This window comes from Cataglyphis hispanica, chromosome 12 (genome assembly GCF_021464435.1).
Source record: "Cataglyphis hispanica isolate Lineage 1 chromosome 12, ULB_Chis1_1.0, whole genome shotgun sequence".
NCBI classification, from domain to species: Eukaryota; Metazoa; Arthropoda; class Insecta; order Hymenoptera; family Formicidae; genus Cataglyphis; species Cataglyphis hispanica.
The window spans coordinates 2,857,506-2,873,509 of NC_065965.1; the positions used below are offsets into that span (position 1 = coordinate 2,857,506).

At 26.9% G+C, this 16,004-nt stretch overlaps 1 protein-coding gene across 1 annotated transcript; it reads right to left on the reverse strand.

Annotated features, from left to right (window-relative positions):
• Nucleotides 1-5,088: 5,088 nt before the first annotated feature.
• LOC126853583 (uncharacterized) lies at nucleotides 5,089-8,753 on the reverse strand. The gene is made up of 5 exons (XM_050599431.1): nucleotides 8,042-8,753; nucleotides 7,247-7,485; nucleotides 6,465-6,607; nucleotides 5,607-6,106; nucleotides 5,089-5,336 (listed from the first exon to the last, which is right to left on the reverse strand). Exons 1-5 carry the CDS (start codon nucleotides 8,751-8,753, stop codon nucleotides 5,089-5,091), a joined length of 1,842 nt encoding a protein of 613 aa, XP_050455388.1.
• Nucleotides 8,754-16,004: the final 7,251 nt, after the last annotated feature.

The window sequence follows — 16,004 nt, forward strand, 5'->3', positions numbered from 1 at the left end:
GTATAATTTACAATAAGTAAAAAAAAAACAAATATAAATATAAAATATAATAAATATGATTATAATTTGAATAAATGTATCAAAATGTATCATTTTAAATAAACGTACCAATACGTGAGAGTATTATTTCTACAACATATCAGATTTATTAATGAATATGACGTAAAATAACATCGTTAATGAGTTTTGGCAAGGCACGGGTATCAAAATGAGTTGCGATTCTGCACTGAAAACGCACGATAAAAGGACATTGTAATCACAAGAGTTTCAATTACGGTTAAAATAATGAAAAATAACGAAAGCACGGGCGAATCCAATTTGAAATTAAATTGTTCATGTTATCTTCATAAAATGCACGAATAAAGTGATCTAACGTAAACTGAGAGTAGATTATTCACATTATCGCGTAAAGAAATTTAAATAAAAAGGAAAACGAGATAAATTTGTATTATTCTCACCAGATTATAATTAAGTATAAAATTGACGATAAATCCAAGATAATCTGCTGCAATAAATAAAAATGTGATAAATATAATCTATCAATTTAATTCGCGAATCGTAAAGTAGATGGTACGGGCTATGCAAAGTAACAGTGAAATATAAAAACAGCAGCAGCAAACGCGCATTATATACATATTAAAATCTAAATTGTTAAAGTTATTATATTGATATAATACTGATATTATATTGATATAATTAATAAAAATATACACACACTTTTGATATATTTAATAATTTATTTGTATATAAAAATTAAAATTTGTTTGTTATATATATATATATATAATTGTGTTATTTATTTAAAAAAATAATATTTTTGTGTCATGTCTTCTTTAATTAAATGTTTATCAGTAAAACGACGTTTATCATAAAACAACGATACAAAATTTAATAAGAAATATGATAATATTTAAATAAGTTTAATGTAAATGTATATTAGAAATATACTGTTACAATGTCTTTTTTTATATTGTCGTAAAAGTTAGTTCTTCATTCCAATCAAATAATTTTTGTCATTGAATGCAACAACTTTTTTCCAAGGCACATTTTTTCAAGTCCACCACGCACGTGTGACTACATTGATTCGGTTCAATGCAATCTGCAGTGACAATGGTCGCGGCCAACTACTACGGCCGCCAACAAAATTCAATCTACAGCAAAATCGTTCGGTGCCAACTTTTACGGACGTTTGAGGAACAAAGGGTATCCTGGGACTTTGACCGTTTATACTTCTGTGAGCATCGAGGTTCTTGATCATACGAACGAAAGAAAAAAAAAGTAAACAATAATAAAAAAAAGCGAATACGAAGATGAAGAGAAAGAAGTAAAAAAGTTACAAGAAAATAAATTTGAAATAATGATATTTCCATGCCGAACTTGATTTGCTTGACGTTTGATACAATTTAATTTTTATTGACTTAATATTTTTGTCAATAAGCTTCGAGAAATAAACATTTTTGACTCAGAAATAAATTCTAATATATAATTTTATAATTTACTTTTAAAATTCTTATATGTGTATAAAGGCAATACTCAATGAAATTAAAGATAAATTTTGTTAATAATTTTCCTTGGCATTTTTTTAAATAAGATATTGGTCACAGATATCAAATAATAATGCAACATTTTTCTTGAAATAAATTCTATTAAAGTATTTAAAATACAAATAAATTAAAAGAAAGTAACAAAAAGGAAATAAAGAAATACTTAATAATATATTTACTAATATTTTTAATACTGTTATAAATAATTATAATTATAAAAAACCCATGTGTATATAGTAATAATGTTTCTTTAGATAATTTATTTTTGCGTCCTAGCATTTATTTGTATTATATATGTACAATTTCGGACTTTTACACTTTTTTTTCAATAAAACCTCGAATGTTACAATAACGGATATTTATTTTAAAAATATTCTAGATTATTCTAAAGATGGTATCCAACTCCAGTCTGAAATAATATTTTACATGTTTGAATTTTATAATAAAAAGCTTATAAATAATGTGTTACATATATATATATAAAATCGTTTCATGATACGACACTCACAATTTGTCAGTAATTATTGCCTAGAGACTAGAACTAAGATATGAAATGATATTCTTTTTGCTAGAAGTTTGTAGATAATTTTTTCGTTATTTGTCACTGTTTGTTTGTCTAAATTTTAATTTATGTTTAAGATATTTATTTAAAGTTTTATTTAAAAAGGCCAGTGTATATAGATTAATTTCCGTAATTAAAATTAGTTAACTTCAAAATTAATAAACTTTAATAAAATTTAATAGAGAAGAAAGGAAGAGGAAAAGGAGAGAGGGAGAGAGAGAGAGAGAGAGAGAGAAATAGAGAAAGAAAGACAGAGAAGAGTTACTAAATATCTTTAACATTTGTTTTACATAATTAGTTTAATTAATTTTATCTTTAAGCCTTTCTTAGAACAGTTTATGAAGATAGATGGTGCATAATTACACATTCGATAAGAAACACAATTTGTCCGATGCTGAATCTTTTATTATCTTTATATATATGTTATTGCTTGTTTTGCAGCGACAGTAATTATTTTTGCATTTAGTAATTATAATTAATCATGACGAAAATATATACACACACATACAATCTGTCACAATTAATTATATTTATTAAATGCAAAAATAATTAGTGCCGCTGCAAAATAAAGAACGATTTGTGCTACATGCATCTTCCTCTCTTTCAGATCGAGATTTCTTCAGTGTAATTAATGTAAAATAAGAAACTGAAGTGCGACTACAAACGAAACATTTTACTTGTTTTCTACTTCGTTCTTTTTATCTTATAGCTTTGCAAAAGAGATATCAGCACCTGGTACTCGGCATGCAGAATGGTAACAGTCGTACGGTAAATTTTTGAAGGATTTACGAGCGACATTATATCTGAACGAAAAGTACGCGAAACATTTTATTTGTACTCTTGCGCAATTGAGAAATTTTTATTTTTAAAAAGAATACATTTTTCATAGCAGCTACAAAAATGTGTGCAGTATTTAAATATTTAAATATTCATACCTTGCTACATATTTTTTTAGCATTAACAATAACTGTGCATGTATATAAATTTAATCTCTGTTTTATTATGAACTAAAAATTTTTATAATAATTATTTATATTATACATCGAGCAATCGTTTTTATTTTTATGGCAATCGTGTAAACAATTAAAATATTTATGAATAAATTTTTTATAATAAAATATTTCATATTATATACTTTTTTTTCTGTTCCTTCCGTATATATTTAACACAGCAACAATAATTGGATATTTAAAAGTAAAAAAAAAAATTTTTAACTTTTTTTATTGAACAATTCAGTTTTATATTAATTCAATATTCGACAGAAAATTTATGCAAGATTTGGCTCGTTCTAATTTAACATTGCAATAAATTGATTTTGCCGTTTGACCAAACAGCCGGAGTTTACGTATGCGGATGAACTAACAGAATTGTCAGGCATGTGTATGATTAACAAAATTAGTTTACTAATTAATATCTCGTGAATACGTGTTCCATATTCATAAGCTTCTGCCAACGAACTTCCAACGTTCGATGGCATTTGTTGAAGCGAATAGACGTACTTCGAAATGGTAATTAGAAATCTACTATATATAGAGAGAATATTGAAATTTCCACTTTAAGATATACGTAATGATAAATATTTAATTAATCAATTTTTTAGTTGCATGCTTATATGATCAATGAATTTTTTTATTGTAATTAGAAAAAACTAGAAATATTATAACCTTTTTATAATATTTATTTTTTTCTATTGTTAATATAATGTATTATATATATAAATAAATTTGAATTAATTTAATCGAGAGATTAAAAGAAATAATAAATTTAGCGAGCTGCATAAAGTAAAATGCGGAAATATAAATGCATTAAATTTAATAACAAACTCTGAAGCGATATGATAAATTTCTTTTAATACCGAGTCTTCCGCTCGCATTTCGAAAAGCAGCTTCTTTACCTCGAATAACGTTGAAATATGTTTATTCAAATTATTGCAGTTTCCTTAATATATTTGCTTGAAAATATAGGTCAATATGAAAATGTAAGTCAACATAGCGCCAGATAAAAAGAAATATCTAATAAAGCAGAATAAAATATTAAAGTAATAAAGAAAGTGATAGTATGTACAAAGATGTTTTAAAAACATAGGCTAATTATAAGAAAAGAAAGAAGAAAAGCAACAAAAAATAAATGCTTGGAACCGACAGACAAATAAAAATATTAAAAACGCGATCAAAGTAATATTACTTACATTATTACGTTATTATAAAGATTCTCGAGCGACATGAGTATCGTATCGTGAAACTCGCAATTATGTTTTGAGAACTCACTTTTGCAAATGCAGAAACGTGTGGTTGTAGTAATTTCGGTGAAGTTAAGCCTGCTTTCGTGATTCCAAGCTCCATCGGCCTTGTGGTCGGATTACCCGTATGTAACGTGTAATTTATCCCGCCAAAGCCGCCTAGTTGCAGCTGCAAACCTGCAAAGTACATTAATTGCATCTGTCGACTATGCAAAAGAGTTGTTGAACAAATGTATCCTTAAGCGATCTTGCTAACTAATCATATACCGATTGTTAGAAAGATTTATATTAAAGATTGCGAGAAAAAGAACAACAAAAAATGCATATAAATATTACTTAATATAATTCTAAATTTCAGATTTTTCTTTTCAGATTTTCTTCAGTTTTTTTCTCAGAATTTATTATAAACATAAAATAAAAGAGATATAAAAGATCGCTTAAGTATTAATCTAATTATTAAAAAATTAAGTTAAAGTTTAATTTCATTTTGAGCTATTATCATGCAAAATTTTTAATTTAAATGTAATAAATTTCATAAAGAGATTTGAAGAATTTTACAGATAAATTCTTGCCAAAATTTAAGTATATACGAAATAAATTATATTTCGTTATTTTATTAAATTCTTGCCACAATTCTCGAAGCACTCTCGCCGAATGTATGTATCTTTGAAGAAACTTGTATAACGTTAAAAATGTTATGTTACAACATTACGTCCAGAATCAAAAAGAGAGGTAAGACTTACTTAGCGTATAACTAAGATACCTGTGGGATACCAGGGATTTCTTGTCTCTTGAGTTTGTCGTAATTGTTCCACACGGTGTAAACTTTGCCCAAGATTCAAAGTTGGTATGCTCGCAGGCATGTCCGCCATCATTCCACTAGGTATGCCTGTTGATATGCCACCAGTTATGCTTCCAGATATACTATTGGATATACTTGAAGTCGGACTGTTTGGTATGCTCGTCATAAAGTCTGAAGATAAACTTAGGCCTGCAATAAAATATAGAGCCGTCATTGTTGAAGTTATAAATAAAATCTAAACCATATAGGGATTTAAAAAATAATCATATTGTTTTATTATATAAATATAATAAACTCATAAAAATTAATGGAATTATTGCTAAATATATTATAGTAATAATTAACACGAGTTGAATGAGAAGAGGCAAAAAAAAAAAAAATTGGCAAAAAATTGAATTTACTTGGACATCAATAAATCTTTGTCATGACCTAATATATTATAATGAGCTTCAATCATACTTAATGGCAAATGATTATTTGTCGTGTTAGTTGCTATTATGGACTTCAGTGGTAATATTGTGTTAAAGTCACCGTTTGCCATTGTCTCCATTGGCCAAGAATTAATCGAAATAGGTATGGCAGATATGTTTGATAGAACAAAGTTTGTCTTTTCATTCAGGGATAGTGGAGTGAATGACGTTTCTGCTTGTGAGAATTGTTGTAAAGGCCATCCGTGTTTAAATCCCTCCGGCAACGCATAGTCCGCAAAGGAGTTCTGAATACCCTTCAACCCGCTCTTGTGCTCTTCAGAAACAATATAATTTAACATAGAGTTTTGGGTGCTGGTTTTAATGTCGTCCTTCAGCATTTCCGGAAACAGAAATTTAACATAGTGCTCATTGAAACTGTTTTTCGGCATGTTCATAAACAAGTGAACATTGCTCTTTAATTCACTTTGGGTAGGAAGAGAAGATGTCACGAGAGCTCCATGATTAGTGGCGTGAAACTGAATTGGTCCGCTAAATCAAACAAATCAGATTTAAATATACGGAGTAATTAGAATATTATTTTATAAATTATTTACAATACTAACAATATATGTATGTATATAAATATTAGTATGCTGATATGCTTTTTTTTACAATTATAAAAATTTTACAATTCTACAAATCATTACTGAAAAATAAAAGCTAATAAAAAATAAGTATAAATTTGAAAAATATCTCATGATTAGAAGTTTAAGAATTCTCTTATTATTATTTTAAATTTACAAATTTTTATATACTTAAAACTAAAAATTATAACAATAATAAAATTAATTATATTAAAAATCTATACGCTTAAAACATTTTAATTAATTCAATTTATATTACGTACTTTTCAACAATCGATGGAATTGATATTGTATCCATGACAGGCGAATTGGTCCTCGTAGTTAAACTCGTTAAGATATGACCTGCAGAGGATTGGTTTGCGCTAACTGAGATTGATGGAACGGTTGTTGAGAAGCTGTTGATTGGCTAAAAGCAATAACAAACTTTTATTAATTGATCCGTTGTTAATAAAAATAAAATATATTTTTTTGATACATTCGTCTTCTTTTTGTGCTTTCTATGTAATGTATTTTTTAATATTTAATTGTATATTATAATAATATATTATATAATTATTAATATAAAATTATAAGTAAAAACTCTTCAAGTTTTATGTAATAAAAAATAAGTAAGAATATTGTTGACATCGGATTTAATAATAAGCGAAATGCAAAATTATGCATAAAATTGTGCTAAAGAACTATAATATAAATTTATACGCAATTATTATATTATAATAAAACGCATATTAACATTTTAACCCAATTAACGTAAGTATAAATTAATTATTAATAAACGTAAATATAAATTATGACATTTTATAATGTAATATCTAAAAATTTTGTTTATTTTATATTAATGTAAATAAGTGCATGTAGCGGGGAAAACTTGATAAAGAGCAGACAAGTTTGTGACGGCTTTCATTTACGAATAGTAATTACTGGTAAAATTATATATGTTAAAATTGCCACAAAATACGTTTTGCTTTCTACTGGGAATTAAATTCAATGTAGGCAAGATTAAATTTTAATTATATAACCGAAGTATCAGCTGTCATTTACTTACCGCATTACAGTTGTTGCCTGGTAATGATGTAGTCGATTCCGACATCAACGCTGAACGGAGTTTCATCTTGACAGCTTCTGACGAATAAATTTCGTAAATATTTGAAGGAATAGAAGATATGGGCAAATCAGGTCCATGAATGTATGCTGATGGCAACGGCGGAGTCATGTCGATATTTAAGGGAGAAAGATGTTTGGAAAATGGAGACATTGGCGAAGATAATTCAAATGCGTGATCATCTGTAGCATATATATATGATATATTATTATCAGCATCTTTCCTGTTTGAATAAATAATGTATTATAAATGCAGATCTTAATATAATGATAAAATAACATAATGTTGATACTGGAAAAAACAATTTGATTTCTAGAGAGAAGAGTGTAATTCCGAATTTTTGAACTTGCGCGAACGTATATATGTATCAACTAGATATCATATCAAAAATGCGTAATATAACTAATTTGTGAAAACTAAACTTTATTGCAAAAAATAATTGTGATACAATTAGTTTAAAATACCGAAGGCTTGTTTAATTAACAAGCTTAACAAGCTTGTTTAATGTTTTAATTAACAATCACAATATTAACAAATTGTTTCAAATTTTATTGTCATTGTTAACAAATTCAATATTAAATTTTTCGTGTGTAAAACAACTCACACAAATTAATTTAAAAATTAAAAAAAAAATTGAACTGTTTGTTCGTCATTAAAACTGCTGATCTATTGTTATTTAAAAATATTGAAATTGTATATATATATATGTGTGTGTGTGTTTAACATACTTAAATTTACCGTATTTAGTGTACATTGAAAATCCTGCTTTATTCGACAATGTTTGCATATCCTTATGCCGTCCATACAAATCAATCAGTTTATTGTAGGATTCATCTTGATTGAACTTGATCGAATCGGATATGGAAGGAAATTTGACAAAAATCGGTTGCTTCTGAGACAATATTTGTTTACTTGAAGGTAACTGTCCATAATGTGAATTTTTCAGTGGCTTCTCAATCGAAAACAATTGTTCCTTAAACGGTATTTGGCTTTTATATATTGGCGCTTGTCTCTCCTCCGATGTAATCGCTTGTACGATAAAAGAATTGTCTCTGAGAACCTCTCTTTCTCTTCGCAATTTCTGATTTTTTAATATTGCGTCTCTGAACAACGGTTTATCTTTAAAAGACGTTACCGTAAAGGAATTTTGTTTAGACGGTTGATGATGAAAAATTGAAAACTCAGGAGCATATGTAATGTGATCTTTCGAAGGCAGAAAAGCTTGTTGCTGATTGATAGTTTTATCTCTTATTGCTCTAATAGGCGAAGGTTGCTGTTCCATCATCTTGTCGATAAACGATTGATCAAAAGAAAAATTTCGCGGACGAGGTTTGCGATGAGACATAATGTCCGCATTGGAAAAAGAAATATCTCTCTCACTTTTGTACGCTGTAGCTACCATCATTGTGACGATGATAGCGAGGATATTCTGAAGAAAGAACGCACTCATGTTTAGAAATATCACGATCACATAGACGATATTTATGAGAGACTCACCAAGAATCGCGTATGGCACATCATAAATAATCGTTTTTTTTTTTTTAATATATTCTGTTTTATTATAAACTTTTTTTTATTTATTTTATGAAATCAAAAGGTATATTGACTATAATTTTTGCAAATTTTAATGGTTAAGGATCGATCGTAGTAACTGTGGCAAGTGTATGATCAACAGGCTTATATAGGATTGATGAGATCTTTTTTCTAGTTTTTTGCCCTTCCATTGCAAGCATAAGACTGGTCTAGTAAAACACGTATTTGACATCTTTCTCTTTCAGTATGACATACTGTAGATGAGTTTTAAATTGTTATAATTTTTTTACAAAAAATTGTTTTAATTAAATAATTTTCTAATTAAATATATTATAGTTAACAAAAAAAATATGTTAAATTTTATATATATATATATATCTTTTTTTATTTCTTATTAAAATAGTTTTGAATTCTCTTAATAATATAAGAATCTATAATAAAATAATTGAGAAATTTGTTCTCTATACAAATGTGTTAGAAAGAAAAGCAAAAGTTCACTGAAAAAGAAACCATGTTCGCTACGTTGTTTTAAGTACACTTGTAAAAAGGAACAGAATTCATCTAAAGATCCTTCCAGAAAAATTACTTGCAATTGAAGTGGCCAATTGAAGAGTTTGTTCTTTACGCATAGATGAATGAATTACAGTACGAAGAATGTAATCTCAAAGGAACTCGTTTCCCGCTATCTCTCTTTCGGCTTTCACCTGAAGACAAATCGGGTGAGACGAAAGAAATGAGATGTAGTTTGCGAGACTTCAGAAACTGGAAAATGAGAAACAGGCAGAAGAAAGAGATCAAGTGTATATCCTTTTTTTTTTAAGTGATATATCGTGCAAGAAAGCTATCTGCATTTCAACGCTCGTGCAAAGTTTACTTCCAGCTTTATAGTTGCGGATTATTCCTTTCTTTCGGAAAACTCGCAAGACAATAATCCTTTCTTCTTCTCTACTACACATACACACTCTATATATATATATATATATATATATATATATATATATATATATATATGTATACATACATTTGCACATTACTCTCTATCGAATTAGAAAAACAAGATGAATCTCTGTCACTATCACTACTCTAACGAAACATGTGTTTGCTTTCGTCACATTACACTAATCAAGAATTGATTATCTAAATAATTCTTATTGCAAAATGACACAATCTTAAAAATAAGTTACTGAATAACATGTTACTGAATTTAATATATGTTTTAGAATTTTAGTTTAAAATTTCATAGAAAATATAATTGAAAATATAATTGAATTATTATCATATAAACGGCAAAAAAATACACATTTGAAATACGCCACATATCTTGTCAAATATATTTAGAAAACAGTAAAGAAAAATAATTTTCTTTATTGTTTTAAGAAATAATGTAAAATAAACTATAAAACAGAAAGAAAGATAATAAATATAATAAAGCTTCCCATTTAAAAGAATTGAAAACGCTCTTTTCCTGTTGTCTTTTTTAGAGCATTATATTGGAAGTGTTACAGAGCATGAAACGAATTATCAAACTTTTTTTAATGGATCTCATTAATTTTATTTAAATGATGCCATTTTGTAATTTGCGTTCACGTACAAACTCAGCGACTAAGCCTGTATAATTTTTATTACTTTTTTACTATGTTGCTTCTTTGAAACTCGGTGCAAAGTTCCGTGGCCATTCCTTCATCATGCGGAAACTTTAAGACGATCGTATTTCACGCGCTTATGAGGGCTGCTGCGCTCAGGGATACTAAAACATTATCGAAGGTCGACTGAGTTAAGAGTGCGCCATGGAAATTATTACGGTCATCTCTCGAAATGTTTGCTTTAAATCGTAAAAGTGAGTAGCAGCCCTCTCGATACATCCATACAGAGTAGTCGCAAGTTTTTTCCCCATGTTTTCACTTGCATGCGCGCTTCAGAGAAACCTGAAAGATTCGCATTAAAAGCTATGATACATCAAAGAAGCAGTAAGTAGTAGAATTTAAATAGCAAGCGAATCGACAGTTTTAAGTTTCAAATGACTTACGTTCCTCCAGAGTGATCAATCATGATCGACCGATTCGTTTACTGCTTGGATTGGTCCTTTTTTTTTATAGAAAGCACGTTATTAGAAATTATAATTACTTACAGATAGATCTAAACAGTTAATAATTACACGGAAATACATTTTGTAACATGAAAATTTTCTATAGGCAGGTGTTTTGCGAACTTTGTACGCAATCAAACTGGCAATCAACAAGAGAGTTTACTGTGAAGGCTTTCAAGCGAATTGAAATTGCATGTAACTCGCCGTTTGTTTGAATTGTTACAAAATATATGGCTGCGAGACAAAATAAGGTCGTAGATTTCTAATATTATTGCTTTTTGTACATGTATGACTGAAAAGCATCACTTTTTCCATTTTTTACTGTTGCTATGTATTTGTAATATCTCAATTTTTGAATTCTGATTTGGATCAAATCTTCCTCTATTCTTTGTGTAACTTATATATCGTGTTATTTATAAATTAATTTTTTATACACATATATTATATATTAAATTCAATTAAAATAATTAAAAAATTTTCTTTTTTTTGCTGTTACCTATGTTCAATTTGTTTCTAATAGAATCCCGAATAAATAATAACTTTATGTTTTCATTTGTAAACAATTTGCAAGAATTTTTTTACATTAAAAATGCGTTATAACTCAGTATAGATTTACAGTCTTTAGCTTTACACGATTTTAGTTTTAAAACCAGTATTTACTTAGATGGTTAAAGCAATTTATTATCTGTTTTTACAGGTAAATGTAGCTTTCAAGGGACAAAGTCGGCGCGAAAAATAATTGAGAAAGGTATTACACGAGCGTCATCACACACGACCATAAAGCATCAGAAAGGCTTTTTGTGCAATATATATTAACGTTATCACGCGATACTAAGCGAATTGATGTATTACACTTACGAAATATTCCTGTTTCTAACTTGTATATAGATTAAAAAATAATGTCTGCGTATGTGTAATAAAAATTATATAATTCCTCGCCCCCGTTTAAATAAAACAAAATTTTATGAATTATGGATACTATATTTTAATATAATTATTTTTAAGAAAAAAATCTTTTTGTATATATTTCTCATCACAATAATTATTATTAGTTCTGTAGAAAATGTTATAATTTATAATAAATTATATATATATATATATATATATATATATATATATATATTACATGAAATATTATTGTTTAAATTGTGCCATTATACTATTAGTATTTAACGAACATTAATGCGTTTTTGTTTGATTTAACGTATTCCGATATTTGCAATCGGAAAATTTAATTTAGTTTTACGATATCGACATTCGAATCGAATCAATTGGCAGCCAAATCGGCAACAGAAAGTCCAAATAAATTATCCAGGATTAATTTGGTCAATCAGAATTTAATCCATCATTTCATTTACAAGGAAAAAATTTACAAGCAAAATAATGCTATAATTATAAAGATATATATTTCGAATACACGCACATACATTTATACATTATACTAATAATATATAAATAATTTATTTATTTAAATAATCAACTATAAAAAAATATTGATTGTTCTTTATATCATATATACAATAAGCTAAATAATAATTGATAATTATATCTTTTTGTCAAAGTTAAAAATTAATTGTTAGATGTATTGTAACATTGATAACGCAGCTAAAATTACATAAATTTTATACAATATAAATGTAATGATTTTACGATTATTCTACAGTGCCATATAATTTCATGCTTTGTATTTATCACAATTGTTCGAATATTTATATTTATATAGTACAAGAAAAACGAATTAACAATACTACATAGCTTGACGTTTTCTAACGAGTGCATCTCGGACAGAGCACAGCAAAAACACAGTTAATCCTCTTTTACCCGCACTTTCACGCCAAATAAGCTTGCGCAAGTTTCGCTTCGCACTAGTGACACGCTAGAAATTGCAAATTTTATCTGCACCTACATGTGACAATAGTGATTTACGAACCATTTAATTGAACGTTTTTGCCACGAGCGAAATTGGCCGATTGCGTCACCGTTCATGCCGTAAGCCTCTGCTCACCGAACGCAATCTGTCGTAGCTTCTAATTAATGCTGCGAAATCGCGCGGGCCATGCATATGCCATCGTTGCCTGAAAAACGATACGAGCACGAGAGAAACAAAGAATGCAATTTTAATGCTACAAAGACATTACATTTATCTTTTATTCCATTAGCATTTGTAGCATTTGCATTTTATTTAAACGTATAAACGACATTATAAACGGTCATATATATAAACAAAATTAAAAAAAAAATTATTAAAGAAATAATAATTATCTAAAAAGCAAGAGAATTTTTTCATTTTAAATTATAATATATAATTTTTAAGAAAAGAAAGAGAAAGAAGGAGAGAAGAGAAAAAAATGATTTGTTAAGAAAAAAACATATAATTTTATTATAAATACTTATTATAAATATAATAAGTATATTAATACAATAGTATTATATACATATTATAAATACTTTAATAAAATTAATCATCCTCAGTTAATAGTGTCAGCGTTTCATACATATCATCAGAATATAAAAGAGTTTACGAACATACACAGCCGCAACTGATACTTATGTTCCATTTTAGAAAGTTCGATCTCGAGTGATCTTGAACCTGCCCGATGAGTATCCATAGCTCGCACGCGACAATATAAGCATGACGAAAAAGCATGCCATTTCAATTTTCAATCGAGCTCGTCTTTTCTTTCTCATCTTTTAAGAAACGTTTCATCCACATAAAGCATTTGAAGAAACATTTGGGAAGAAAAGAAAACGCGATTCTCAAAACTGTTTTATTAAAGTCTTAGTACAAATATAAAAACGACTAATGAATTACTGAACAATTACAAAAGGTAGAAAAATTTTATGGCTAAGGAAGAGAACAAAATTTCTTGATGTAAAATGCTCATGCAAAAACGTGTAAGCATTTAGCATAATGTTGAACACAAGGCAATTCAATAGACCAGTGTGTTTTCAGCTGCATTTAAATTTAAATTTTATCCATAAACCCATATCCTGATATGAATTCTAAATAGAATTTTTGCATTCAATTCAGCAGAAGTTACCTTAAGCAATGACATAGTTGTTATTCAATTTAAGTATAGCTAAAAATTTAAAGAAGGTAAAAATTTAACAATATTAATAAAAATAAATTTATTGATTTTATATTGAATGTCAACATACACACATACACAATAATTACAGTAGATATAAAAAAATGTAATAGTTTTCCTCAAATTTATAGAAATAATATTTCACAAATTAATTTTTTTTTTTTTATTTTGAGGAAAAAGCATGTCTGGAAGCTATTCAAGTTTTCCAAAATCATATTATATAGTGCCGGTAAAACTTGAAGTGACTGCATTGGAACAAGGAATTGTGCAAAATCGATGATATACGATCCCTACCAAGTTCTGGCTAACTATGAGCTATGTGCAAACTGATGGCAAGTTTATAGTCATAATTTTATGAAGCACTCACATAACAGAGAAATCGCCTATGACATTTTTTATCAAATTTGACAGGCATATATATCTTAGGCAATTACTTATCCAAATATTTAAAAATTATTCTTTTATTTGACAGATTGTCATTTCTAATCGTTATAGTAATCATTCATTGGGCAATGTGTGCAAAATATTTCAACATTGTGTTTAAGAAATTTATGATTATTTATAATATTGATATAAAAATGAACCTATTCTTGATATATTATATGGTGAATTATAATTTTAAAAATTTTTGATTTTTTAAAAGAAGTCTTGCATATTTATCTTTCTAATATTTTTGAGAAACAACCATAAACTTGATTTATTTTTTTAATTTATTTTATATATAGAAAAATATATATAAAATTGCATAAAATAACATTTTAGATAGACTTATTAAATATAAAATAAAATTATTTTTAGTCTTATTAATATTGTATATTTAACAAATGGCCAAATATCTAATTGTGCATAAATTAAAACACTACCAAATGCATATTGTATTTTAATATATTATCGACCATTATATTCATCGTTTTATGTATTGAAGTTCTCTCACAGAGAGCGCAAATATATTATTCCTTTTCAGTCTCGCATGATAACATACGTTTCCTTGCCTAAAGATTTTAAGATAACATACTCTTGGCTGTTATTTATCATTAGATGAAAACAAGAAAGATGACTTTTATAAATATTATATTTAAGCATTTATAAAATTAAATTTATTTTAGTTTTTAATTTTTTATATATATAATCATAATACATATAAAACTTATTGATGATTACTATTTATAAATAAATTACAATATAAATAATTAATTTATTCAAATTTATTTTTAATTAATAGATAATATTATGTATTCCATATTAATTTTTGATATATCGCACGCATTTGACGTATGTTTTTTTGTTAGAGTTTTACTTGTACACTCTCTCTAAGAGATCGTGTCTCTCTTTAAATATACTTATGATTTTGAATATACTTTTATCACCGATGAACCTTTAAAGTCAGCCAGTCTTGCGGATATTTGCATAGTTTGAAAAACTCATTGAATGTTAAAGCTTTTTCAAGAAATATAATGGCCAAAGTAAAAATGTAACAAGCATAATAAATAAATATAAATGCAGTTACTTAAGAAAAAAAAATAAAAATAATACATTGGCATATATGTATAAACTATGAAATGTTAAAATACTAATTTGATATAAACATAAATAAATGAAATAATTATATAATACAATATAACAATACAATATAATAATACAAATAAATATCAATAATATATAAATATAAATTGTAATATAAATGAAAAGTATTAATAAGATTATTAAGATTAATATTGAAATTATAATATTAAGAATAGAGTGTATAAGATAAGAATAGAAGATAATAAAGCGATTACTCTTCTTCAAGTTTATTAAAAATAGAGCACAACTCTTCGATTTGCATAGGTTAAAATCAATTATCGCATTCTTCCATTCTTTTGCATATATTAAAATTAAAAAATCATATTATTTTGAAGCATTATTGGAATCTTTCTATGTTTGTTATTTAATGTACGCTTACATAGCTTGTTTATAAGAAAAAATATAATGAATAGATAAATCGATAGATCAA

Coding starts and splice junctions, on each gene's coding strand:
- LOC126853583 (XM_050599431.1), bottom strand. CDS start 8,753: ATGAGTGCGTTCTTTCTTCAGAATATCCTCGCTATCATCGTCACAATG. Junction 7,486..8,041: donor TTCAATGTACACTAAATACG/GTAAATTTAAGT, acceptor TATATGCTACAG/ATGATCACGCATTTGAATTA. Junction 6,608..7,246: donor CAGGCAACAACTGTAATGCG/GTAAGTAAATGA, acceptor TATTGCTTTTAG/CCAATCAACAGCTTCTCAAC.